This window comes from Crocodylus siamensis, chromosome 4, assembly GCF_052110815.1.
Source record: "Crocodylus siamensis isolate JL-2025a chromosome 4, ASM5211081v1, whole genome shotgun sequence".
Lineage (NCBI taxonomy): Eukaryota > Metazoa > Chordata > Crocodylia > Crocodylidae > Crocodylus > Crocodylus siamensis.
The window spans coordinates 67,605,573-67,631,061 of NC_143398.1; the positions used below are offsets into that span (position 1 = coordinate 67,605,573).

Sequence of the window (25,489 nt, forward strand, 5' to 3'; positions counted from 1 at the left end):
TGTATCAGGTATCCAGATTCTTTGAATGAAATCTTCATATTTTCCCAAGCTGCTAGCAACTGTGACCACCTCAAACCTGAGATCCTTTGTTTCAAGGTGATCTGCATCATCATCACAGATCTCACAGAGGCTCCATACCAGCTATGAACCAACTGCCCAGAGGAGGTTTCCATCTATTGACTCCTCCGCAAAATCCTATGAAATACGAACTTTTATTTCTACCCAGAACTTTTACAATCTTTTCTCTGATGCCTGATGAAGGGAGTTTGTGCCCAAAAGCTTGCAATTAAAGATTTTTTTTTTTTGCAGAAAATCTCGCTGGTCTAATAAAAGATACCACCTCTACTCCGAGTCCTGATAGCCTTTTCCTCTAGAGCAATATACCGCTACAACCTGAATACCTGACGCAAATAGAAAAGAAACTCCATATTGTGCAGGGCAGTCAGAGGCCGGCGGGGATCCCCTGGGCTTCAACCCTTTTACTATTTAATAGTAACAGCACAAGGATAGAAATAATCCCCACATACGCGACAATCCCCCCTGCCTCGGGCAACGCCGGGGCTGAGGGACAAGGGGGCGGGGCGCGAACCGGCGGGCTCGGGAGGGGGCGGGGGCTGCCTGGATCGGAGAGGGCGCTCTCAGGGTGACGTGCCCCCGCCGCGGTGGGGGTGGTGGGGAGGCGGTGCGCGGCCATCCCACAAACCCCCGCGGCCGAGGGCGGGTTTGGGCGGCAGTGGCGGGTCAGCAGTGGTTACTTCAGCAGCCGGAAGCGGCCTATCGTCTTCCGGAAGTGACGCCACGCCCCCCTCTCTCCCCGCGGAGGCGGCAGCGCTACAGCCGGGCGCGGCTGGCGGCGGGGCCCGAGGCGCGGGTGGGATCATGGCGGACGGCGTGGACCACATAGACATTTACGCCGACGTGGGCGAAGAGTTCAACCAGGTGCGCGCGGCTCCCCTCCGCCCCTCCCCCTCGGACCGCCCCCGCCCGGCCGAGGGGCTGCGTCGCCTGCCGGGCCCGCGGCGGGGAGGACCAGCCCGGCTCAGCTCGGCCCGGCCCGGCCGCCATTGTTTGCTGCCGCTGCTTTCCCGCGGCGGAAGGCCGCCGGCGCAGGCCGCATGCGCAGCGAAGGCAGCGAGAGCCACCAGCAGCGGCCTGTCTCCTTTCTCCGCCTGGCTCTGCCCGTGCCGGGGTCTTGGCGGCGGCGGGGAAGGGAGGTGGGGAATGGTTCCACCTCCCGCGGCTCATCCGTGTCCTGGCTGGCGGGCAGGAGCGAGGCGCTCGGGGAGGCGGGAGCACCGCGGCTGCCTCCCCGCCGCCGCCGGCTCAGGCAGGCCAATGGCCGACCCGGCTGGAGGAGCCGCCCCCGGGGAATGGCTGGGGAGGCCTGAGGTGCTCAATTGCTGAGATACTAAAAGGCCCGAGGCTCCATCCCGAGGGGCAGGGATTGGCCTTGTACTGGTCCAGCCTCCACAAACACTGGAACAAAACAAGCCCAGAAAGGCAGACCTTTCCCCAGGTCTTTTCAGGAGTGTGGCAGCCTGCATCTCTTTTAAACTGCCCCTTGGTGCCTTTGGCCCCCTGGTGATGGGGAGGCTGTTATTGCACTTCTCACTTGCACCTTGACTGGATTTTCTTTTCTCCCCCTCTGAAAACAAAGTGCGAACTGCCCTTCTCGTCCCTACTGAAATGCATGAATGGGTCTCCCCCAACCCCATTAACAGCTGCAGTTACCTGAAGAAACATAGTGGTGCTGGCATGGGTGATGGTGTCCCCCACTATGTTGTTCCCTTTTTTTGCAGAAAGGAACAAGTAAAGAAGCTGCCCTCAGCAGATCGACCAGACCCTCTGACCAGCCGATATGTGGCAGTGGGTGAATAAGCAGGGGGAGGTTCATAGAGACTTGGGTGATGAGGAGGCGGAAGGTGACTGTGTGGGATTGTATTGGAATGGTGGTTGGAGAAGAAATAGTGTCCCAAAATTTAGATCAATACCTAGAGACTTGGGATTTATTTCAGAAAATAAGCTCATTTTTAAAATTTGTTATTACAGAAGAGTGACAAACTGTGAGGCAAGCAGGCAATAGAGAATACTGGTTTGTTCATTTAAGACTTTTGAGTTGTTTAAATGGGAAGCGACACCCTGGGCCATAGAGTCAAGTTGCCTCTATTTGTTATCCTGAGAAATCCCCATTGTTACCCTCAGCCCCTTATACTCTGCTACAAGGCATCAGACCACAGATACCAAGAACACCATGTGAAGCGCTATAGGTAGAAGCAGAGACGACCATGATGTTCTACCTGGGAGAGATGTTACAATCTTTGCATTCTCCTTTGCCTGAGGAAGGAGACATGAGCCTTAGCTTGCAAATTATAAAAAAAAATTTAAAAATTGCAACTACTTAGTTGGTCTAATAAAAAATACCACTTCTACCACACTGGCTGCTTTACTTTTACACCAACATGGCTACAACCTTTATCCCTGCTACTAAGTTAACCCAGAAGCAGTTGGTTAATATACACAGAAGATCCTAAGAGAAAGATCATGCCCATACTGTGGAGAAAAGCAGTAACCCCAATGATCTGTGCTAATCTGGCCCAGACAAAAAGTTTTTGCTGAATTTGAATTTCATTACTAGTATGGTTATTGAGTGGCAGAGCAGGACCCTCTAGCTGGGAAATTGTTTTCTCAGTGCCATCAAAAATATCAACACATCCTAGTTGAAACCCCCTTGCCTTACCTGACTGGAGATTGTGAATTTTAAGTGGTGCAAGCCCCAATGGGAACTGTTTTGTTTTTATTTAGTTTAGTTTGATTTAGAATAGGTTCCCATTAAACCAAATTAAAGCCTCTCTTAGGCTAAAAGAAGTATGTCCAAGAGCAATGTTGCACTGTTTGACTAAACTAGTGTAATATAAACTGGTGCAAATTTGTTTGTATTCAAGCCATTAAAGTAGGAAAATTATTGCTTAGAAAAACAGTGCAAATATTTGACATTCTTGCTACCTGTATGCTTGCAGAAGAGACCTTGATTTTATCTGGTTTCTTGTAGTATATCTGCATGATTCAGTTTTACAGAGGTGGTGGGTATATGTTGGGTGTTCTTTGCAATAAGTCTGGCATTCAGAGCAATGGCATCAATGAATAAATTCTGATTGTACTTCATTCAGGGCTCCTACTTAAGATGCACCTTTCCTGTATTGTTTGGTTTAGTCTTGCTTTCCATGTCTTCCTTTCTGCAGCAGATTTATTTCTGCTTGCTATTAGTAAATGCTGTTTTCCATATAATTTTTCCTTTTAGTGATAATGTTTCAAAATACCTTTTGAAAAGCTTCTGATATTTTCTAAGTAAAATTTTAGGGGATAATTCCACTCAAAACAGTCATAAAACTTGGGAAGCTATTTCTGTTGTGAGCATGTGATCCCAGTAAAATGGCAAATGTCCAGGAAACTTTTTGACTGGACTCTGCTTTTCTATGATTAGTATATGTACTTTCTGCATAATTACTTAGTCTAGTTGCATTCTCGGTTTTTACTAGCGTTATGATCTAATTTGGTACTGACAACTGTGGCTTAATAGAACTAAAATAAATTCTAGTTAATCGAAATATTATAAACCTCTTCTCTACATTGTTTTAATGTGGTGACAATCCATGGTTTGTTGTAATAGAAGATTCCAACAGACTAATTAGAAGTGGCATACAGACTTGTGGGATATTACTTGTTTTTCTGTACTTAAGAAATCCACCCAACCTTTTTCAGTACAATTGCGTTTGCTCATGGTCCTACCTATAAATTCAAGCTTTCAGAAAGAAGATGGTCTGTCAGTATACTAAACTTACAAAGCCAACAGTTATTTCTGCTAAGCTTGAAAATCTGGTGAGGAGGAGACTTTCTGAAATGCAAGTTCTCCTGAAATGGGATGTATTCTTGTGTCTCATAGATTCATCAGCATATACCATACTTAGCTTTTATCGTCTATAATTTGTCTGTAGTCCCTATCTTTTTACCTTTTATACCTTTTGATGCTGCTCCTTATTCATGTTCACTTTCATGTACTTTTTTCCATTCATGCTGCTTGTTCTGTTACCATTTGCTCAAATTTTGAGACCATATTTTTAATAGTAAGCTATGAAAGAGGAGCATTGTTCATTGTCCAGTAGTTTCAAATTTCAGTCCTTCCAAGTGTGAAGTACCTCTGGTTATTACTGTTGATACAGAAGTGTCCACTAGCCCTAATTGGATTTAGGACCTCATTGTAACATTAGACACCCAAAGAATGAGACCAAGCGTGGAGGAAATATGTATGGTTCACGTATGGAGTAGTCAGGATGGCGATTGCCTCCATCACAAGCATTTTATAGGAGAGCCAGCTGTAATAGGAACAGTGTGATGTATTAGAAGTGATGTTGTTACTTTTGGATTGGATGACCCCAGAGTTTGTTTAGCCTATGAGCCAGTAGCAAAGTTGAACCATGGAATTCATCTCCATTATCTTAGTTAAGGCAGGAACTGAAAAATCTTTGAATGGATTTGATATTCAAGTAAATAGAGGACAATCCTACCTATACTCTTTGTGACAAAGCTTTCATTTGCGTCAGTGGTGTTTCAGAATGGATCTTTCAAGACTTGGATTTCTTCTGGCAAAACTGTGTACTGTTAAGTAAAGGTTTAATATAATCTTTTAGTTTACATGAGATTTACCTTCAGATTTTATCTGGTGTAAGATTTCATCCGTTAGCGAACACAGAGTAGGTACACAGTTTGTCCTGCTGAAGACAAAGCCCTAGAGTTGCACCTTGTTGCTTTCCATTCAGTCTACCTGGAATCATCAGTTCCACTTGCTAATTAGCTACAGTACGTTTCAGATACTTTCACTGGCTTACCTTTGCATCATTGCCTTGCCTGTGCCCTCATAGAAGGCTTTTCCAATTTAGGTCCACTCCAGCTTTCTGCTTTCTTTTTTGCCTTTAACTTTCCCGTTCTTTGGCCAAAGGTGCTTGCTGAGTTTCTTCTGTGCAGTTTGCTCAAGGTCATTGTCATCCTCTATGCCAGGTTTTTTCACATTTTTCTTTAAAATAGAAGTCTTCTAAAAGGTACCTGAACATTAGTCTTCCCTCTGTATTAGAAAATGGTGATGATCAAGACTCTTTATAGTCACCCGTTTTTTACCTGGTCTTCCTCTTTCTTATTTAACTGTTTCATATTGTTCATACATGTGAGACTTGTACTAGCAGTTTCTGTCAAGGACCAGAGCTACATCTACACCAATGGTCTCAACCTTCATAGACTCAAGGCATCCCTTGGAAAGTACTTAATGAAATTAGTTCTTTGACTACAAAAAAAATAGAGCATTTGTTGTGGTCTTTCTGAGTTCTTTACAACAGAACAAGTTGCAATGTTTTTGACACTGGATTCTTATTTGAAAAAACAAGAATCAGAAAACTAATTTCAGATTAAAAAAAGCTTTGCAAAGGCTCTGTTTCTACAACAGAAACAAGGTAAAGACATGCACTGAAATCTTGTGAACTATGTAACTGTTTACACCCCTAATGGTACTAATATTGCATGGTATCTCACTTCACCCTTTGATGGATCTCACAGCACTCTGTGAGGATCATTATCTATGAACCAGGATGTTCAGACTCTGGCCCATGGGCCAGATGTGGTCCATGGAGCCTTGGAATCCAGCCCACATGGCTATCTGTGTGTCAGGAAATTTGGTGGCAGGGGAGCAGTGACAGCTAATACCACCACCCCTCCTTTCTACCAAAATATCAAGCCCCACACAGTGGGTCACAGCTGGGCCATGTCTCTTTCCCCTGCATGGCCAGATTGATTCTCAGCCATGGTACCATTCCTTGGTGCAGCTGCTTTAGAGACGGCCCATGCCCTCCCCCCTCCACAGGTCTGAGCCATATGCATCTCCCTCCTGCCTGGGTAAGTTGGAGCTGGTTCGGGGCTGGTCTACACCCTGTTTTCTCTTGCCTGGCCAGGTTGGGGCTGGGCCGTGCAAACTTCCAACTTGGGGCTGAAATTGGGGCCTGTCCGTGCCCCTTTCTCCCACGTGGCTAGATTGGGGCTGGGCTGTCTCCTCCCTTGCCCCCCTGCATGGCTGGATGGAGCCCTGCTGCACCTGTGGAATGGCCAGGCACAGCCCATTCAATGAAAAGGTTGAGTGCCACTGATCTACACTAAGGAAGCTGTAGCTACTTTAACTCTGGTGTTGATGCTATGGCAACTGCATCCTGTGGTGCAGATGCTGCACTGCTAGTAGCTTTTCTGCTGCCAAAACTACATTTGTTTTCATGAACACAATAGTAGCTCTGCTAGCAGTTACAGTGACACTGCTGTGTGATCTTTTTTTTCTCTAGCTAACATAGCTCAATCAGCAGAATTTTGTAATTTAGATAAGGACTGGGTGTGACCTTGATGGTAGAGAAGGGTGATGTCTTTCTTGTGATGCTGGGGATATTTGGGCAATGTTACTGTCAAAAATCCCTTCAGATAAGAATTTCTCCAGTACACTTCAGGAGACCCTTTCAGAATGGCACTGCTTTGCTGTTGCTTTGTCTTCAGGCAAGCCAGTTTGCTCTTCATTAAGGCTATCCAAGAACAGAAACCTACTCCTTTATGCTGCAACATTTTTCACTGAATGCCTTTACTTTACTTTGTTTCTGTTGATGCTGTTCCCTTTTCAGAGCTTCTTTTACGTGGCTAGACCAGTCTTCTGGAGAATTTTGCATTGTAAAGATTTGGGATTTATGGGAGGAATCTTTGCTGTAGAAAAGGAATTGCTGTGGTTGAGACACCAATGAATGCCTATCACTGGGACCCGAATCAGAACTTTGTATTTGCTAAATGTTTTCCAATGTGAACGACTACAGCTGCTGAAAACATTCTTTAATACAGCTTGGTGTGTTGAGTCTACAGCGGAGGGATTGGTAAACTATAACTTTTGTTTTGCTGTTTGCACAATGATATTGTAGTGCTGTTTTAGTATTAACCAGTATTTAGTTACCTCTTTGCCTTGTTTTTGCTATGCTTACAAGTGTCACTGTTAACTTGATATCTTGTCCTGCTCTGTAAGGGAGAAGCTGCAGTGATCTTGACCACAGTTATTTATACTAATGCCAAACTTCCCTTTCTGTTTTCTTAATCTTCTACCTGTTCAAGAGAATGGCTTGGCTTAAAACTTTTAATTGCTGGTATTTCTTAGTTGGTATTTTCTGGGCTTATATACCTCCACCAATATGAGGCACTAAGGCACACCATGAAACTTCAGACTATATATTTATAATCTGTGGCCTCGGAGGAAATTGGTTGTCTGAGTCTTCATTTTGTCTTTGATTTTGCAGTTTTTAGTTTAGAACGAGGCAGCAATAGTTATATTGTGGGCAATTTTAAAATAAAACCTCTTCTCTAGTCATCCTGCTTTGTACTGGAGGTATTCCAGCAAGTCACAGGTTTCTTGATACTGTCCTCAAAGAAGCGTTTTGGTTGCTGTAACAACCACTCCTGCACTGCAGATCGCAGCTCTGCTTCTTGCCCAGGGTTCATCACTTACAGATATGCAGCTTTTTTTTTAACTTCTCCACCCATTCAAAAACCTGCTTTTGAGCCACATGGTTTTAACACTGTTGTGCCACAATTCTATGGTGAATTTTGCTAGGCAGCACACCTTCAACCCACAAAAAAGGAATGACGGAACACTTCTTTTGGGCACACTGACAACTACGTAGCCACACTGTTTACGTGCTTGCTAGCATCATACATGTGCTTTGTTCAAAAGAATGGGTGCGTTCAATGGTGCTGCCAGTAGCTTTTCCTGCTACACTGTAGTTTCTTACTGTCACAGACATGCAATGTGGGCAGCCATTTTGCCATTAGTTTTTGAAGCACCCTTGTACTTGCAACTCTAAGCTCTTTTAAAAGTAATTATTAATGAAGATAAATTTTTATATAGGTGCCATTTATAGGTGGCAGTTGTATAATAAAAGTGTTAGATGGAAACCATCTCATGTTGAATTGTAACTGTAAATCACCATCCTGTACAAGTAGGTGTTGGGATAGATGGTATTTTAGATAACCGACTTGGGTCACTCCAGGGGATGGCCTTTGGTTTGGAGACTTGATCTTTCACCAGTCATGAAGTTCCATGGCTGGGGGTGCACCAATAGAGATTTGGGAGCCAATACCAATAGCCAATTTTTAAGGAGACATATTGGCTGATACTGATCCAATTTCTGGTATGCAGCCTGGCAGCTTGGAGAGCTGTGTGCACCTGGTAAGTCTGGTGTGGTGGAAGGGGCATGGGGACAGATCAATGGGTTGCCCAGCTGGGGCGGGGCACAGGATGGAGCTGTGGCTCATGGGAGGGGGGGGTCCTGTTGCTCCACACACCCTGGGAGGGCATGAAGGGGGGGCACCTGTGGCCTGGGGCCAGGGTGGCGCTGGGCTCTTCTTGGCATGGGCAGGAGGGTGGAGTTGATCTGGGGCTGCACTTGCGGCAGGCAGTCGTGGTGCTGGGAGGATAGCTACAGCCACCCCAAAATTTGCTGTAGCCCCCCCCACCCCCCCTCCCAGCACTGCCACAGCCCACCCCAAGCATAGCCTGGCCCAACATCCTTTCCCCCCCACCCCTCCCCCATGCATCAGGAAGAGCCTGGTATGGCCCCAGTCCCAGCCCACATCTGCAGCCCAGCCCTCCCTGTGCAGATCTGGGGCACATGCTCCCATCCCATGCCCTCCCAGGGTGCACGTGGTGGTGGGATGTGCCCCCCCCCCAAAGCTGTGGCTCCATCCTGTGCCTGCCCCTGCTTCAGCCCCAGCACCACTCCTTCCCCCTCAGGGGGCCTTAATCTGTCCTCCCTCCCCCCTCCCCTTGTACCACAACAGACTTACCAGCTACACGCAGTTCTCCAAGCTGCTGGGCTGTGCTCCTTGCACTGCAGCTGCGCGCATTCATGATTTAAGTGATTTTTACTTGTGCAGGTCCCTGTGACAGTGTCAGTATTACAACCTGAAGTCAGTTGCAGCATTTAAAAATAATATTGTCACAAGCAGCTGGAAACCATTCCTTTCTAATGAGGCATGAAATCAGTTTCACCTGTGTTGTGGTCTGCTAGCCTGAAGTGGTGAAAATGTAGGAAAAGAGTTTTCAGGGAGATTACATGCTTAGGAAGAATCCTCAGGAAACTTGTGACAAGGCTCTAAGGCAACCGCTGAGGGTGGGGTAGAAGCACCATGGGGTGGGGAAGGTAGGAGGGCCAAACAGCATGTTGCCAATCCCCCATACTGCTGCAGGCCAGATTCAGCTCAAGGACTGTACGTTGCTACCCTGTACTCTTAACGCAATGGTCTTGTAGCTTAAAAAAAAGTGAAATATAACCAGTACAGTCAGTACAATGTTATCTTCATTTGTTATGCTGCCCATGCAGCTTTAAGTGGAGATATAAAAGTGGTGAAGTTCTGCATCAAGAGGTGTCTTCAGTTCGGAGACTTTGCATTGTACCTTTGCGCTGCTTACAGTTCTTGGGGATCCCAACTGGGTGCAGGGAAGAATGTGTTGCACCTTAAATAGTAAGCTGTCTACATTTAATAAGTGTATGGTCTGGTAACATAGTTAAAATTGATTGTCTTTGCCCTTTTTTAACAATTGCTTCCCTTTCAAACTCTGCATTGTGTTGATACTGTTACACCAGCTAATGCTCCATCTGGAACAAGTGAGTACTCCTCCTGTACTAAAGGGAGGTTGTTACAGTTTGAAGTGCTTCTTTACTAACTCCCCTTATCTGTCAACAAAGGGTCAATGTTAGAACAGTTGTTAAAATATTTGTGGCAACTTGTTCATCAGTAGGACTCCTGAGAGTTCAAACAGCTTTCTCAACTGTATGTTTTAATAATGAAAAGTATTTTCTGTTGTCTTTGTTTCTTTGAGAGTTGACATTAATATGCCCATGCTTTGTTTCACTGTCAACATAATTCGGGGATGCTTTGTATTCTCGTTTGGCTGTCTGTATTAGTAGGACAAATAAGCAGTGGTTATAGGCTCCCTGTTAACTTTCTGCCAGTTTGGCATTTGTGTGTTGTGTGTCTCTCTCTCTTTTTTAAATTAAGGTGCAGCCAGAAGATTAATTTACATTCAAAGTGTACATAAGTGGTGTTTAAACTCCCTCACAAGCCTCATTAGTTGCACTTTAGGGCTCACTCTTGTTTTAACTACCATATATAATCCTTATTTTGGCTTTGTTTTGACTAAGATTTGTTCATCTGGATTATATGTAATCTGTGTTTTAGGAAGCTGAATATGGTGGACATGATCAGATTGATTTGTATGATGATGTCATTTCTCCATCTGCAAATAATGGTGATGCCCCAGAGGACCGTGATTATATGGACTCTCTCCCACCATCTGTGGGAGATGATGTAGGTAAAGGAGCAGCACCAAATGTGGTCTATACCTATACTGGAAAGAGAATTGCATTATACATTGGGAATCTTACCTGGGTAAGTGTTGGAATACCACTGCTTTATTATAGGCAGTAATCATAAACTGATCAGTTCTATGCCTTGTATTAGACAGAATTTTGTGAAAATAACTCCAATTTTGTTTGACTCGTACTTCAAAATTAAATTAAAAGGGCACTAATATCTTAGAAGTATGGGGAGACAGGGTTTTTCTATAATTATTGTTAAAAGACTGGGGGAAAGATGTACAGCTTTGAGCTACGCCTTGACAAGTGGAAGGGGTTTGCAAGAAAAACATACTGTGAAGGAAAGTTACTTCTGCAACACTTTTAAGATTTTAGGGAAATCCCTGAAAGAAGAGATGAATGGATGAAAAAAATAGAACAAACTAACACTCAGCTATACCTTATGCCTGCAGATTACTTTCAGTAATCCTTTTTAAAGCTTTCACTTAAAAGGGAACTGTAGAGTAATGTGTAGAGAAATCTTCCTCATCCTCAAACCGCAGTGACCTTCCCAGTGAAACTGCTTCAAGCATCTGCCTTTAGATTTGCTTCTGCAGTATTTTAAACTGCTGCAGATCTGGGAACATTGAGCCACAGTTGTGTCCTCAGAGGCAGTGTCTTAATGCAGTGTATGTTGTTTGATAATGCTGAAGATGCTAGGTCACTAGCTGGACTAATTAGACTTTACAGTTAATCTGACAGATTTGCTCATCTCTGTATGCAAAATACTGAGTTCCTAAAGTCTTTGCTAGTGCTACATGTACAAGAAAATGCTCCACACTTTGTTGTAGGAGTTTGTTATCATTAACTGTTGTAATATCCTCATTTCAGGACCTGACAGGTAAGTAAAGGACAGAATTCATTTGTCAAACTCATTTGAAAATATAATTGTATAGGTAAACATTTTATAATCTGTTGGCTTGACTTCATTTCACTTCAATAAGAGCAGAGTTAGGCCGATGTTATAAAACCCTGTCTGTAACATTTAAGTCTCTGTAGTTAGTACTGACTTTACCTTAAACAAAACTATTTCTAAAAACATTGTGTTTATCTTCTGATTCACTATGAGTAGGTATATATTTTTAGATCATTGAGGTTCATCAATTTAATTTGCTTGTTGTGAGACTGAAGGGTATACGCTCCATACTCGGTGTTGGAAATTGTAACTTGTGGATCTGTGTCCTACATGGGAAATATGGGACTTTACAACCCAGCACTTTCCTTCCAGGGTGGAAATACAGGGGATTTTAGAGTTAAAATAAAGGTTTTGCTTTTACCTTAACTCCTGTTGTACACCCAGCTATACAGCAGTGATGGATTATGTTCAATACACAAGCCAAACAAAATGATTTAATTGGTGGATTTGTTGTATGTGCAGGCTACTGAAGTTAGCTATAACCCCTTTAAGCTATAACCCCTTTGTTTCCTTTCTCCCCTCCCTTCACTGCCCTTTTTGGCAGTAACATTTTATAAGCAATGCAAATGTTCCATCCTTTGTAAAAGTGAAGTATCATATTTGTCTGGTCTCTAGAAACTCCTTGTGGAATTTTTGGCTAATAGAAACTGCTTGCATAGTAAAAGGATTATTTTGAAAAATTATTGCATTTATTATAACAATCTTTTCTGAGAAATGAATTTTAAAATGTCACTTAATGTTTGTAGTCCTTTTCAACAGGTAGTTGTGGAAACTTGATAGTGAGTTATGTTATTATGTAATCATTTTCACAATAAAGAATTAATAATAGCATTAACAAAATTAGGCTGCTCTCATAGGGGAGATTGGTGTGTATTGGATGCATTTTGATAGTTGAATATTTAAAAAAATATATATCTTGCAGTGGACAACAGATGAAGACTTAACTGAAGCAGTCCATTCTCTGGGAGTTAATGATATTTTGGAGATAAAATTTTTTGAAAACCGTGCTAATGGCCAGTCAAAAGGGTAAGAATTAAATTTAGTGTTTTCCATTATTGGTCACTGTTCTGCTACTGTGAAAGGTGGCTTGTCACAGTCTCCTACAGTTAACGATATATAATCACCTATGTTAAATCATTTCCAGTCAGGGTTATGCATGCTCTTTTTTCATATTCAATTCCAGTTCAGTTACACTCGAGTCTCTCTTTATGCAAGAATTCTGTTCCAAAAAAACCGTGCATAAAGTGAGTCCATTATTACATGCAATTAATAGGGCCTCAGTCTACTGCCTCCCCCGCCAACCATGACAAATTCAAACAATAATCACACAATACAATAACTGCTGTATGGAGGGGCTGCAAACTCTGTGCTGCAGTCAACGAAAAGCACGGGGTGCGTTGCCAGGGCAGCACGGGGCTAGCTGGAGAGGCACCCAGGGGAAGGAAGCAGGATAGCAGGGAACGCCAGCTGCTCCTGGCTCCACCCTGCTTCCCTTCCCAGGTGCCTCTCTAGCCTGTTGGGCATGACCTGGCACAGCTAGGAACAGCAGGGCCGCACGGAGAGGCTATGAGCTGCCTGCTGCACTGAGTCATTCCTGCTGGACTGTGGAGGCACCCATAGCAGGGAACAGTAGGGCTGTGCAGAGAAAGTACTCGCCCCATGCTGCAAGCAGCAGCACGTGTAGCAGGTATGTCGCCAAGGCAGTATGGAGTGAGCACCTTCTCTGCACGGCACCACTGTTCCCTGCTTCCCTGCCTTGAGTATCTCCACAGCTCTGGGCATGACCCAGGTGCAGCAGGGAACTCGTAGCCTCTCCACGCACCCCTGCTGATCCCATCTGCACCAGGTCGCAGAGGCACCTGGGGCAGGGAAGCAGGATGGGAGGGAATGGTGGTTGCTCATCCTGTGCTGCCCTGGGAATGCACTTCCTGTGGCTGCCACTCTTTGAGGGGCGCAGCCCTGCACCACAGGAGGCAGGTGGTTTGGTCTGTGGGGTGTGGGGCACTGGGACCAGGTAGGGAGTACAGCTGAGCCCAGGATCAGGGCCAGGGCCCACTGTGCCCATGCATCTGCCCCTTCCCCTTGGAAGTGTCCACAGGAATGGGGAGCCAGCGCTCCCCTGACAAGCCAACAGAGGCTCCATTCTACTCCCCAGTGGGGCCCTACAGCTCTACGCTGCGGCCCCAGGCCCTGAGACCCGCCTGGCTGGACAGCAGATCCAGCTCTGCCCAGCTCCCTCCCTACAGGAGCTCAATCCCCCTCTTCCCCCCACCCTTACCTGCTGGAGCTGCCTTCAAGGCTTCTTGGGGCCATGTGCATGTAGTGTACATGCACGTGGTGCCCCCTGTCTCACCGCCTTCCTTCCACTTCCTCCCAACTCCCTGTAGGCTAGAACTCTGCCAGCCTGTAGGTAGCTCATTGCTGGCCAACTTTGAATAAGATCGGAGTTTTCTCGTACAAAATGAATTTTCGGTATAAATAAGGTCATTGCACATAAGCAAATTCGCACAAAACTAATTGGCGTAGAGACCGGAGTGTACAAGCATAAATTCTAAAGACAATAGCATGTTTCACTGCTTTGTGGTTGGGATTGTAATACTGGTATTCCCCAAAGAGCTTTTTTTCCCTACACTTCAGGGAGCCTTTTTTTCCTATTAATTCTTTTAAGCCTTCCCTGCTGTGAGTGCCAGTTTATTGTTTAGTGTAGTCAGTTTTTGAAAACTTTACTTTGGTTAACTAAAAGCTTCTGCTCTTCCAAGTGATCAGTTCATCCATTACTTCATCAGAAATATATTTTTATTGTGTAACTCTGGCAGTGCATCTTAGTACTTTTTTTTTTTCTTGTGAGAACCAAACATTCCTTAAGCCAGCTTTCAAAATGCAATTAGGCTTAATATAGAATGGAAAAGAAGTCAGTTGGCTTTTGTCAGCTTCACGATAAAAACTGAAAGATGTGACCATATGTTCTTAAGTAAAAGATGAGTACAAAGTCCTTTTGAAGTTGATTAGACTTTTCTTAGTCTTTTAACATAATTATTCAATGCAACGTAAGTTTGTGTAAAATAAAAAATATATATATATATATATATATATATATATGAGAAGAAATTATTCATTCTCTGCTGTACCCCACTTCTGAGTTACTCTGATAGTCACTAAAAGATGGACTTTTTCCTGAACATTTTTGTTACATTTTGTTTATGACTTTTTTCCCCTGAGAAAAAAGTGTTTTCATTATATAACAGACATTTGTTGTACATGCAGTATGCATCTGTTAGTGCTGTGGTTTAGTAGAAATAAAGTCTTTTCCTATTTTTGTACTCTTCCTGGGTCTTTCAGATTGAATTATGGGAACTTTATAATACTGAGTTTAAATTTACATTTACAGGTGTTTGTTGGGGGTGGGGCTGTTGCGCATCTTGGAATCTATGTTATGATATTTTAAGGATCTTTCTACCAAGATGATAGTGTGTGGTGAGGTTTTGTCTGATAGTTTTTAAGTGTTCTTATGCTTTATGGGTTTTATCCTTTGCTTGGGAAACAGACTTTTCTGATGTGGGAAGCAATGATATAATTTTTTCCTTTCTTTTTAGGTTTGCTCTTGTAGGTGTTGGGTCTGAAGCATCCTCGAAAAAGTTGATGGATCTGTTGCCTAAAAGAGAACTGCATGGGCAGAATCCTGTTGTAACTCCATGTAATAAACAGTTCCTGAGTCAATTTGAAATGCAGTCAAGGAAAAGTAAGCTTGCTCTTACTTGCTTTCTCACTCGAGGGTGAGGGAACCAAAGGCTTAGCTTAGGGAAATTGTTGCAGTTTATACTTAACTTAAAATGATATGTACAAGGCTCAATGTAGTTGTGTGACATGTTGTATGGTCGACCGAGTAAAGTTCATTGTTGTTCCCAACATAAATTCATTTCAGCTTAGAGCTGGGTGGATTTATTTGAGTGCAGATGGGATAGTGGGTAGAAAAGAACTTCAATTTCCTCTTCAAAGAAGAGGACAAAATATTCCATTCCCAGATACTTTTGAAAAGTATTGGGGGCTGGACTCTGATCCTCCGAGGTCCCTTCCAACCCTAATATCTATGAAAAAGCTTTCTAAATATTTTGGATGATTTTAATTTTGTAGAACTGGAATTATTATTAAAGAACTACCCAAATTCCATCCTATTTGAATGTTTATATAGATATTTAGTGTTTGTGGTCATGGAGTTTTCTACATCTGTTGTTGTCTTGTAACGCCACTCAAAACTGCCCGTGTTTAAAAAACAGTAACACATGAAAACATTCATATGTCAAGCCTGATCGATGTGAATAAATCATTCATTTGGACATTTGCAGTCAAATTGAAATAGATTCTGAGATTTGCCTGGGTTGTGTTCATTGCAAGGGGGAAAGTATGATCTGCTGTGTTATCCCTTCAGCATCTGATCTGGGTGGGGGAGATGTGGCTTGGGCCATGGCATGTGTTTGAGCAGCCTTTAGAGCTATTGCAATTTGTTTCTGTCTCAATGGGCTCCAGGTGTCATTCCATAAATAAAGGGGTGCTGACACAGTGTGGTGTTCTGTCAAAACCCCTTTCCTTACCACAACTTTTTACTGAGAAATGGAGAGCAAGAAGCGGGCTGTACATAGTTTCATAGTTAGTAGGGTCGGAAGGGACCTGAGCAGATCATCAAGTCTGACCCCCTGCCATGGCAGGAAAGAGTACTGGGGTCAAACGACCCCAGCAAGGTGATTGTCAAGCCTTGTCTTAAAGACCCCAAGGGTAGGGATCACCACCACTTCACTTGGAAGTTGGTTGCAGATCCTAGCCGCCCTGACCATGAAGTAGCTCCTCCTGATATTTAGCCTAAACCTACCCTCTGCCAGCTTGTGACCGTTATTACTAGTCACTCCTGGTAGTGCTCGGGGGAACAGGGACTCCCCCAATGCCTGCTGATCCCCCCTGACTAGTTTGTAACAGGCCACTAGATCCCCCCTCAGCCTTCTCTTATGGAGGCTGAACAGGTTCAGGTCCCATAGCTTGTCCTCATAGGGCCTGCCCTGCTGCCCCCTGATCATGCAAGTGGCCTTCCTCTGGACCCTCTCCATGTTGTCCACATCCCTACTGAAGTGCAGGGCCCAGAACTGGATGCAGTACTTCAGCTGCGGCCTGACCAGTGCCACATAGAGGGGGAGGATCACATCCTTGGACCTGCTTGAGATGCATCTGTGGATGCATGACAGGGTGCGGTTGGCTTTCCTGACTGCATCCCCACACTGCCGGCCCATGTTCATCTTGACATCAGTGATGACTCCAAGATCCTTTTCTGCCTCTGTACTGACAAGAAGGGAGTTCCCCAGCCTGTAGGTATGCTGCTGGTTCTGCCTCCCCAGATGCATCATTTTGCACTTGTCAGTGTTAAATCCCATCCTATTCTCCACCCACCCCCGTAACCTGTCTAGGTCTGATTGCAGCTTATTCCTCCTTTCTAGCGTGCCCACATCTCCCCACATCTTAGTGTCATCAGCAAATTTGAACAGGGTGCTTTTTACCCCCTCGTCCAAGTCACTGATGAAGATGTTGAACAGTGCGGGCCCAAGGACCGAGCCCTGCGGAACCCCACGGCCAACATCCCTCCAGGTCGAAAATGACCCGTCCACCACCGCTGTCTGGGTGCGGCCCTCCAGCCAGTTGGCGATCCATTTGACTGTGTAGGTGTTGACACCACAGTCCCCCAGTTTTTTAATGAGAAAAGGGTGAGACAGTGTTGAGGCCTTCTGAAAGTCCAGAAAGGCTATGTCCACTGCTACTCCTGCATCTAAAGATTTGGTGACTTGGTCATAGAAGGCCACCATGTTGGTCTGACAGGACCTGCCTGTAATGAACCTGTGTTGGTTGCACCTAAGCATAATCTCCCCTGCTGGCCCCTCGTGGACATGTGCCAGAATAATTCTCTGAAAAAGCGTACCCAGGATCGAGGTAAGACTAACTGGCCTATCGTTTCCCAGGTCCTCCTTCCTCCCTTTTTTGAAGATGGGAACCACATTGGCCCTCTTCCAGTCCTCTGGCACCACACCAAAGCAGCATGAGTGCTCGTAAAGCCGTGCCAGAGGTCCCGCAATGACCTCAGCTAATTGCCGCAGCACTCTGGGGTGGAGATCATCTGGACCAGCTGATATAAATACGTCCAGTCCATCCAGAAGTTCCCTGACTAGATCCTCATTGACCCTTGGCCTAGGTGCGCCTCCCCTTATCCTTCTGAGGGGGGCCCAATGTAGGGGCTGATCTGCTCCCTGCTCAAGAAGATGCAGGCAAAGAAGTCGTTATGTAGGTTAGGTTTGTCATCAGGTGTGATGACCAAATTTCCTATCATGTCTTGCAGGGGCCCCACGTTACCCGGTACCTTCTTTTTGCCCGCTATGTATTTAAAAAAGGACTTCTTGTTGTCCTTGATCTGGGTAGCTAGTCCCAGTTCCATCTCCACCTTGGCCTTCCTGACTGCCCGCCTGCATCCCTGAGCAACAGCAATGTAATCCTCCCTGGTGATGGCCCCTCCCTTCCTTTGGGTGTGCGCCTCCCTTTTAGCTAGAAGACATTCCTGGATGCTTTTGGTAAGCCATGGGGGCTTTTGTGCCCTCCTGCTCCCTTTGATCCATGTTGGGATTATCTCCCTTTGGGCTTGGAGGATCGTTTCCTTAAGGAGAGACCACTCTTCTTGGACAACTGACTCCCCACCCCTCCGGGACCTCAGTGTTTCCCCGACTATTCTTGTTAGCTCATTGAAGTACGCCCTCCTGAAATTTGCTGCAGGCCTTTCACCATCCAGTGCAAGATGGCAATTCCAGCAGGCGATGATTGCTGTCGCCCAGGTGGTTGAGCACCCGCAGCCGCCTCACCAGGTCGTCACCCGTGGCCAGCACCAGGTCCAACAAGGCGTCTCCCCTGGTGGGGCTGTGCACCTCCTGGGTTAGATGGAGGTCCTACATTCTGGCTAGGAACCTACGTGAGTGGTCAAACCTGGCTGACTGCTCTTCCCAGCAGATGTCTGGGAAGTTCAGGTCACTCACGATGACCACGTCCTTTGACCTAACTACCTTCGTGAGCTGACTTAAGCATCCCTGGTCTAGCTCTTCCCCTTGGTTGGGTGGTTTGTAGTAGACCCCCACCGTTAAATCTCTTTCCCCTCGACTGCCTTGTATTCTAACCAAGAGCACTTCCGTGCCCCTCCTGTGACTCTGTGCTACCTGGTGAGGATATGTATTCCTCCTTAATGTAGAGCGCCACACCCCAGCCTTTCCTCCCTCCTGTACAGCCTATAGCCCTTGATATTCACTGCCCAGTCATGCATTGGGTCCCACCACGTTTCAGTGAGCCCCACTATGTTTGAGTTGGTGTCAGCTAGCAGGAGGGTAAGTTCCTCCTGCTTGTTTCCCATACTAAGAGCATTTGTGTAGAGGCATTTGAGGCCTCCTGAGGATGTGTGCGCTGGCTCCCTAATCTCAGCATTGCCCTGGCCCCTGTTGCTTACCTGTGTATATGTTCTGCCCGTCAGTCTAGGCTGGACTGTACTTGTGGGTGCTGCTTGGTTTAGTAGTCCAAGGCTTCCTCCGCCCTCATCTTCCCCTTCCTCCGATGAGCCTAGTGTAAAGCCTGCCAGAGGAGATCCACCAACCTAGAAGAGAACACATGCTTACCTCTAGGGGAAAGGTGGAGCCCATCCCACCTGAGCGTGTCTTGTGATGTGTGGGTCGTTGTCAAGGAAGCCAAAGCCCGCCTCAAGACACCATTCCTGAAGCTGCCAGTTGGTTTCTGCGATGCATGTCTCATGCCGTCTTCCATGTCTAGTTCTGTTAGTCCCAGTTACACTGTGGATATCCTCAAGTAGTGAGTGACCCTTGGTGGCTTATGAAATCTACCTCCCTTCCCTCTGACAGGAGGGAAACCATTTTAGATTAATAAAACTCTGTAATATGAAGTGTAAGCTTGTTATGTGACTTTATAAATGGAACTTTTGACATGAGTAGGTATATTTAATGAGTTTTTTAATCTCACCTTTTATTCTTATATTGGGCCTGGATTCCCTTCTTATTCTATGTGCAAGAAAAAAACCCCCAAGCATAGAGTCTAAATGAAAATGCCTAGTCCTCTACGTATGCCTCAAACTGTCAGCACAAGTGAAAGTTCTTTGGTGTCTTCCTCCTCCTCTTTGTTTAGCAGTGGAAACTCTAGAGGAGTCTGAGCCAGATCCTCATTTCCTGGCCTTTTTGATATGCTTCTGTGTTCTCTTTTTCCTTAAAGGAGGCCCAAAAATCTGTTATAGAAGCAGATAGAAACAACAACCACCTTACATTATTAGACACTTATTTCTCTACAGGCTTCATTTTGAGAATCTTCAAGTGAGCTGAACATGGTACAGAGGGTTAAGAGATTTGAGTGTGGTTATTAACTATTCCATTGATTTCCCGATTGAATTAGAACTAATCACTTTACCCTATGTAACTTTTTTTCCTAGCAATAAAACAGGAGTAAACATTTTAAAACATTTTGAGATCTGTGCACCTAACTTAAGGAATTAATGCTCGTTGTTTTAGAACCTGTCCAAGAGGACTCAGCAGCACTAAGAATTGAAAAATGTGTATCTTGCTTCATGTTATGTAATAAAAATATATTTTTGCTTCATCACTGCAGCTACACAGTCAGGTCAGATGTCTGGAGAAGGTAAAGCTGGTCCTCCAGGAGGTAGTTCACGTGCAGCATTTCCACCAACTAACAGAGGACGAGGCCGTTTTCCAGGTGCCATTCCAGGTGCGGACAGATTTCCTGGACCTGCAGGGCCAGGAGGGCCACCGCCTCCTTTTCCAGGTAAAAATGCCAGAACACTTGCTTAATTTCTGGGTTGCTGCTTTCTTTTCTTTCTTGCATTGTGACAGTGCTGGTCTCAGAAAGAGGGCTGTACTTTTATTGAGATCCAGGGATTTGATTCAAGATGCTTTTTATATTGAACGGTGAATTTTAGTGAAAAACATGCTATACCTCTTTACTGGTGGTGAGCATACATCACTTGACATGAAATGCTTGTTTCAAAGGCACTGAGACAGGTATAAATAATTGTGATTTACTAAGGATTAGTTTTTTTTACTTTTAATTTTTGAAAAATGTATTTAGTATGCCAGGAGGTATTTGCACTGGTTTTAAGGTAGATGCCTTTTATCTTCGTATGGGCTTGACTTCTCTAAAGCATATCTTAAGTTGTTTTGATGGTGACTAACTAGTGACAGTGTGCATACTGCAGAACAACATGGGAGCAGCACCACAATAATAGCTCAAATGTTGACAGTCCTACAGTTTTAACTTATACCCCTTAAACTTGAGCTAATTGGCTTATTCATTAGCTAGGTCAGGTTTAAAGCACCACTTAACTTGAGCTAGATACTTTTGTGGGTGGATAGGAATTAGGTCAGGGTAATGCATGGAGTTATATCTTAAGCTAACACTGCAGTGAAAACAAGCTCTTTGTGTGTGTGTTGTGGGGCAAGTGTAAAGCTCTATAAACATTATTCTGTAGCAGAAGTAGTAGTCTGTGACTGCTGAATTAAATGGGACTGTCAGAATGAAATATTACTAACTTAAGAACATAATTAGTTAATTTGGCTACAGATAGCAGTAATTTTTCCTACCAGTATTTGTGGTTTTATGATTACTCTTCCATATTTTTCAAGGACTTTTGTGTTTTCTCTCTGTGAAAGATCTGCACTGATTTACAGGAGCTGGAAAAGATTTCAGACTTTCTTGCTGTTATAGCTAACACCAGGTGACAGATTTACACATGATAACGTAACTTTTTTTAACATTAATGGTGTCCTTTCAGATATTAGTCAGTAGTCAAGTAACTGAAATTTGCCAGATGTTTATTTGCCTTTTTGAAGGTGAGAATATATGATGCTCGTGTACACTATAAGCTCTTTGGTGATTGAGGGAAGTCTTGGTTAAATGGTTCTAATTACAGAAATAACTTTGTATTTCCCCCCTTTTTTTCAGCTGGACAGAATCCACCGCGTCCACCCCTAGGTCCTCCTGGTCCACCAGGCCCTCCAGGTCCCCCTCCTCCTGGTCAGGTTCTTCCTCCTCCATTAGCTGGGCCTCCTAATCGCGGTGACCGTCCTCCTCCTCCAGTTCTGTTTCCTGGACAACCCTTTGGTCAACCTCCACTGGGGCCACTTCCTCCTGGACCTCCACCTCCCGTTCCAGGCTATGGCCCACCTCCAGGTCCACCGCCACCACAACAGGGTCCACCTCCTCCACCAGGCCCTTTTCCCCCTCGACCCCCTGGTCCTCTTGGGCCACCCCTGACACTTGCTCCTCCTCCACATCTTACTGGGCCACCTCCAAGTGGTCCCCCACCTGCACCACATGTGAATCCAGCTTTCTTCCCCCCACCTGCCAATAGTGGTATACCTACTTCAGACAGCCGTGGTCCACCACCAACAGATCCATATGGTCGACCTCCACCATATGACAGAGGTGACTATGGGCCACCTGGAAGGTGAGTGCTTTTTGTTTCATGTGCTTTATGGCACATACATTGCTTATAGGAAGCACCACATTCTTTTACCTTTTATGCATCAGCTTTTTTGCTTTCTTCAGCAAAGTATCTATCAGAGAGTTTTGCTAGGACTTAGGAGTATTTTCAAATGCAGTATCAGTTTCCCCATTCTTCCCTCTTTGACTCCTCCTTTTTTTTGTCTTCAGTATTCATAATCTTGCTTTTGCCACTGACTGTTTGCTCCCTCATGTTTTGTCTGCAAATATGCCTATCATTTCGTGTGCAAGAGACTGAAGTACATACTTCTGTCCCAGCTGCACTGCTAGGAAATCTGTATCTTCATCTTTGCTTCTTTTGACTGTTTGACAGCTGTCATCTTATGGCCTCCTGTGTCCAAGTTCTTCACACTCTAACCTGAGAAAAAATAATTTGTTTCTTACAAATACAGCACTGTGTTTTGTGAAGTACAGACAGTAAAAAGAATATGGAACTCCTCAAGCAACCCCACTGTTCCCCACACTTCAAGATTCAATTGAAAGTCTCCTTGCATCAAAAACCTCCATGGACTTACTTCAGCTTCTGAGACTTTACCTTTCTCCCAGCTCCATCTGTTCATCTAGTACTGACCTTGCTATATAGTTGGGAGAAGAGTCTTTTCTTCAACTCATACCATCTGGAACAGCTCCCTTGATTCTCTTTGTCTCAACTTTCATATCTTTCAGATCTTATTTGAAACGTCTCTTCTTTTTATGTACCCTTTTTGTTTCTCCCTCCTCTTGCTGTTTTCTTATTTTCTGCTATTTTTGTGTTTATGCTCTGTGAAATATTTTGGGATGGTACCTAAGAAAGGCAGTACACAAAATAATATATATTTATCCATATGGATCATATGAGTTATGATGTTTCCAGTATGAGGAAGACATCCTGTCCTTTTACTATTAATTTTGTTTTTCTCTTTGTTGATTATGGTTCTGGTTTTTCAGCTTATTGATCAAATTATAAAGTAAAATACATTATTTATAAATTTAATGTTCTTACAATAACTGTATAAAAACTAGAGCATTTGACATAATTGCCTAAAATATAATGTTAATAAAACACAGTCTCTTTTGATAGTCAATAGCTAGATTGTCCTCAAGTTGCTGGGTGGTGGGGGAGAAGGGGAAAACAAGGCAGAACCACTGCACTTACTGTCCAGTATTTTCATTAATCATGTCAAAACTACAATCCATAACTATTTAAATTGTCATTAATTATATATCATAGGCGTTTCACTGGAAATAACATGTCCATAAGAGAAAAATTACATATTCCATTCTATGGGAGGCACACGAAAAATAATACTCAAAACTCAGGGAGGTATGAATTTTTAGACATTTCCTCTTATGCTAAACTGGCTATAGGATCTTATTCCACTTCTTGCACTTAAGAGGATAGCATTGCTTATCGTTCTGCATTTTCTTTCTACCAGAAAAACTAACGCTGTTTTAGAAATATTATCCAGCAGTGAGCCAGTTTAACAGTGTCATTTTTTTTCAGTCTCATTAACACCATCCTCCAGGTTTTCTGTATAATGCAGAAACTGGCTAATAGGAAACTACAAAATTGGAGGGAAAACTTGCTTATCTTCATTTTGTGTAGGTTAGTTTCCATTTTTTGGAAACCAGATGTGGGTCATTTGTTAAAATTTTAACAGCATTTAGCACTGTAGAGGGGTATTTTTGTGAAGTGTAAGCTTAATCCTTTCCTCATAGGATAAATACCATGTCAAAACAGTGAGTTAGAGTGCCCTGGAGTTTGACCAGAAAAACTAAAAGTAGGAGTAAAGGCTTGAAATGTTGATCAGAAAATGGAGCGTTAATAGTGCTAGACAGTATTTGCTCTTTATCTGTTTCACAGTGTGAAAGTCCTGGTCAAACAGAGCAGGAGACTGGGAGCCAGGAACTCATGAGTTCTAATTCCAGTTTTGATATAAACTCCATCTGTAACTTTGGGCAAGTCACTTGACCCCCTTGCCTCAATTTTCCCATTCAGAAAATTAAACTTATACCTAAGTCCTAAGGGTGTTGTGTGTATTAACTAATATTTATAAAGCATTTTGGATACCCAAAGTATTCAAGTGTTTCTAAATATTCAATGTAAATAAATGGTTTTCACCCTTAGTATTGCATATTTTAGACTACAGGTTTTATACTGTAAAACAGTCTTTCAAAACCAATGAACGAAACAAGCCTGCTTTCTGTCCTGTTTGTCACTTTGCTTAAAGTTGCAGATTTGAATTGTTGAGCACTGCAATGCTATCTTCAGAAGCTTTAGCTAACTGTTTTAAACTTTAGTTTTATTACTTGCAGAGAAATGGATGCTGCAAGAACACCCTTAAGTGAAGCAGAGTTTGAAGAAATCATGAATAGAAATAGGGCCATCTCAAGCAGTGCCATTTCAAGAGCTGTGTCAGATGCCAGTGCTGGTCAGTAAATCTTATTTAGCGTCCCTCCTATTTTACCCCACTGTAAGCAATTTCTAATTTTCCTATTTGGGACCCTGGAGATTTGAGGCCACCTTGAGCCCCCCCCCCTTTATTATTATTATTATTTTTTAATGAGTGTTGGCCTTTCAGTAGGCACAGCTGATGGCTTGGGTGCATATCTAGATTTGCACAGCACTCCAAATTTGTGTGATTTGTCTTCTGGACAACAGCTACAGACCATGTTCTAATAGCTGGTCCATAGCAGTAGCTTTGTTGGTTCTTGCAGAAAAGAACAGTTGTTCAAAAGGGAAATAATTTTACATAAGGAGGCTTAATTACAATTTGAAATATTTTAATTCACTAATAGCCATCTGTGTTCTTCTTTGCAGGTGACTATGGAAGTGCTATAGAAACCTTAGTAACTGCAATTTCCTTAATTAAACAATCCAAAGTATCTGCTGATGATCGTTGTAAAGTACTTATTAGCTCTCTTCAGGATTGCCTTCATGGAATTGAGTCCAAGTCTTACGGATCTGGATCAAGGTAAAACTATCCTGTTTCATCTGTTAGCTGCAGTCCAAGCCAGCAAGATAAAAGGCAAAAAGGGGGGGAATGTTTTTATTAATATCATTTTACAGATGGGGAACAGTGGGGCTCATCTTTGTTCCCAAGCACTGCATTTACATGTTTGCCCAGGATTGCAGCACTTGGAGCTGAGTCAGAGTAGCCCTGGCCAACAGGGAGCCCAGGGGTCAGTCTGCCGATCTGGGGCAGATCTGACCCAGCTCAATGGGCTTCTATACACATGCAACAAAGGCACTTTAACTTTAGTGCTTTAGGTTAATGTACTTTAAAAATGAATACATGTGCCATGGCTTCATGTGAAGTTCATGCTTTGTTGTAGTTCTGAGGAGTAGGCAGCAGGGGCACCAGACACTGCATAATTTAATTGCACTGTTGTGAGTGACATCTCCATTGTTGTAAACAAAATGTAAAGTAACAGAATAAAAATCCATTTGGTCAATCTTTATCATTTTCACAACACCCTCTGTGGAGGGAGAGGAGGGAGTGATGGATGTAGGCAGGGGGTGCATATGGCATGC

The 25,489-nt window shown here is 43.9% G+C and overlaps 1 protein-coding gene across 5 annotated transcripts in view; it reads left to right on the top strand.

The window, feature by feature from the left end:
* Positions 1-775: 775 nt before the first annotated feature.
* CPSF6 (cleavage and polyadenylation specific factor 6) overlaps positions 776-25,489 on the top strand; it is a 39,674-nt gene continuing 14,960 nt past the window's right edge. Inside the window, exons 1-9 of one of the 5 annotated variants that reach the window (XM_090042506.1) lie at positions 776-939; positions 10,297-10,506; positions 12,311-12,414; positions 14,982-15,127; positions 20,065-20,238; positions 21,415-21,919; positions 23,186-23,278; positions 24,271-24,386; positions 24,776-24,929. In XM_090042506.1, coding sequence (XP_089898632.1) covers positions 880-939; positions 10,297-10,506; positions 12,311-12,414; positions 14,982-15,127; positions 20,065-20,238; positions 21,415-21,919; positions 23,186-23,278; positions 24,271-24,386; positions 24,776-24,929 — 1,562 coding nt within the window. In that variant the 5' untranslated portion in view covers positions 776-879. The remainder of the gene's footprint in view (positions 940-10,296; positions 10,507-12,310; positions 12,415-14,981; positions 15,128-20,064; positions 20,239-21,414; positions 21,920-23,185; positions 23,279-24,270; positions 24,387-24,775; positions 24,930-25,489) is intronic. The other 4 variants (XM_090042505.1, XM_090042507.1, XM_090042508.1 and 1 more) reach the window with 4 other exon arrangements.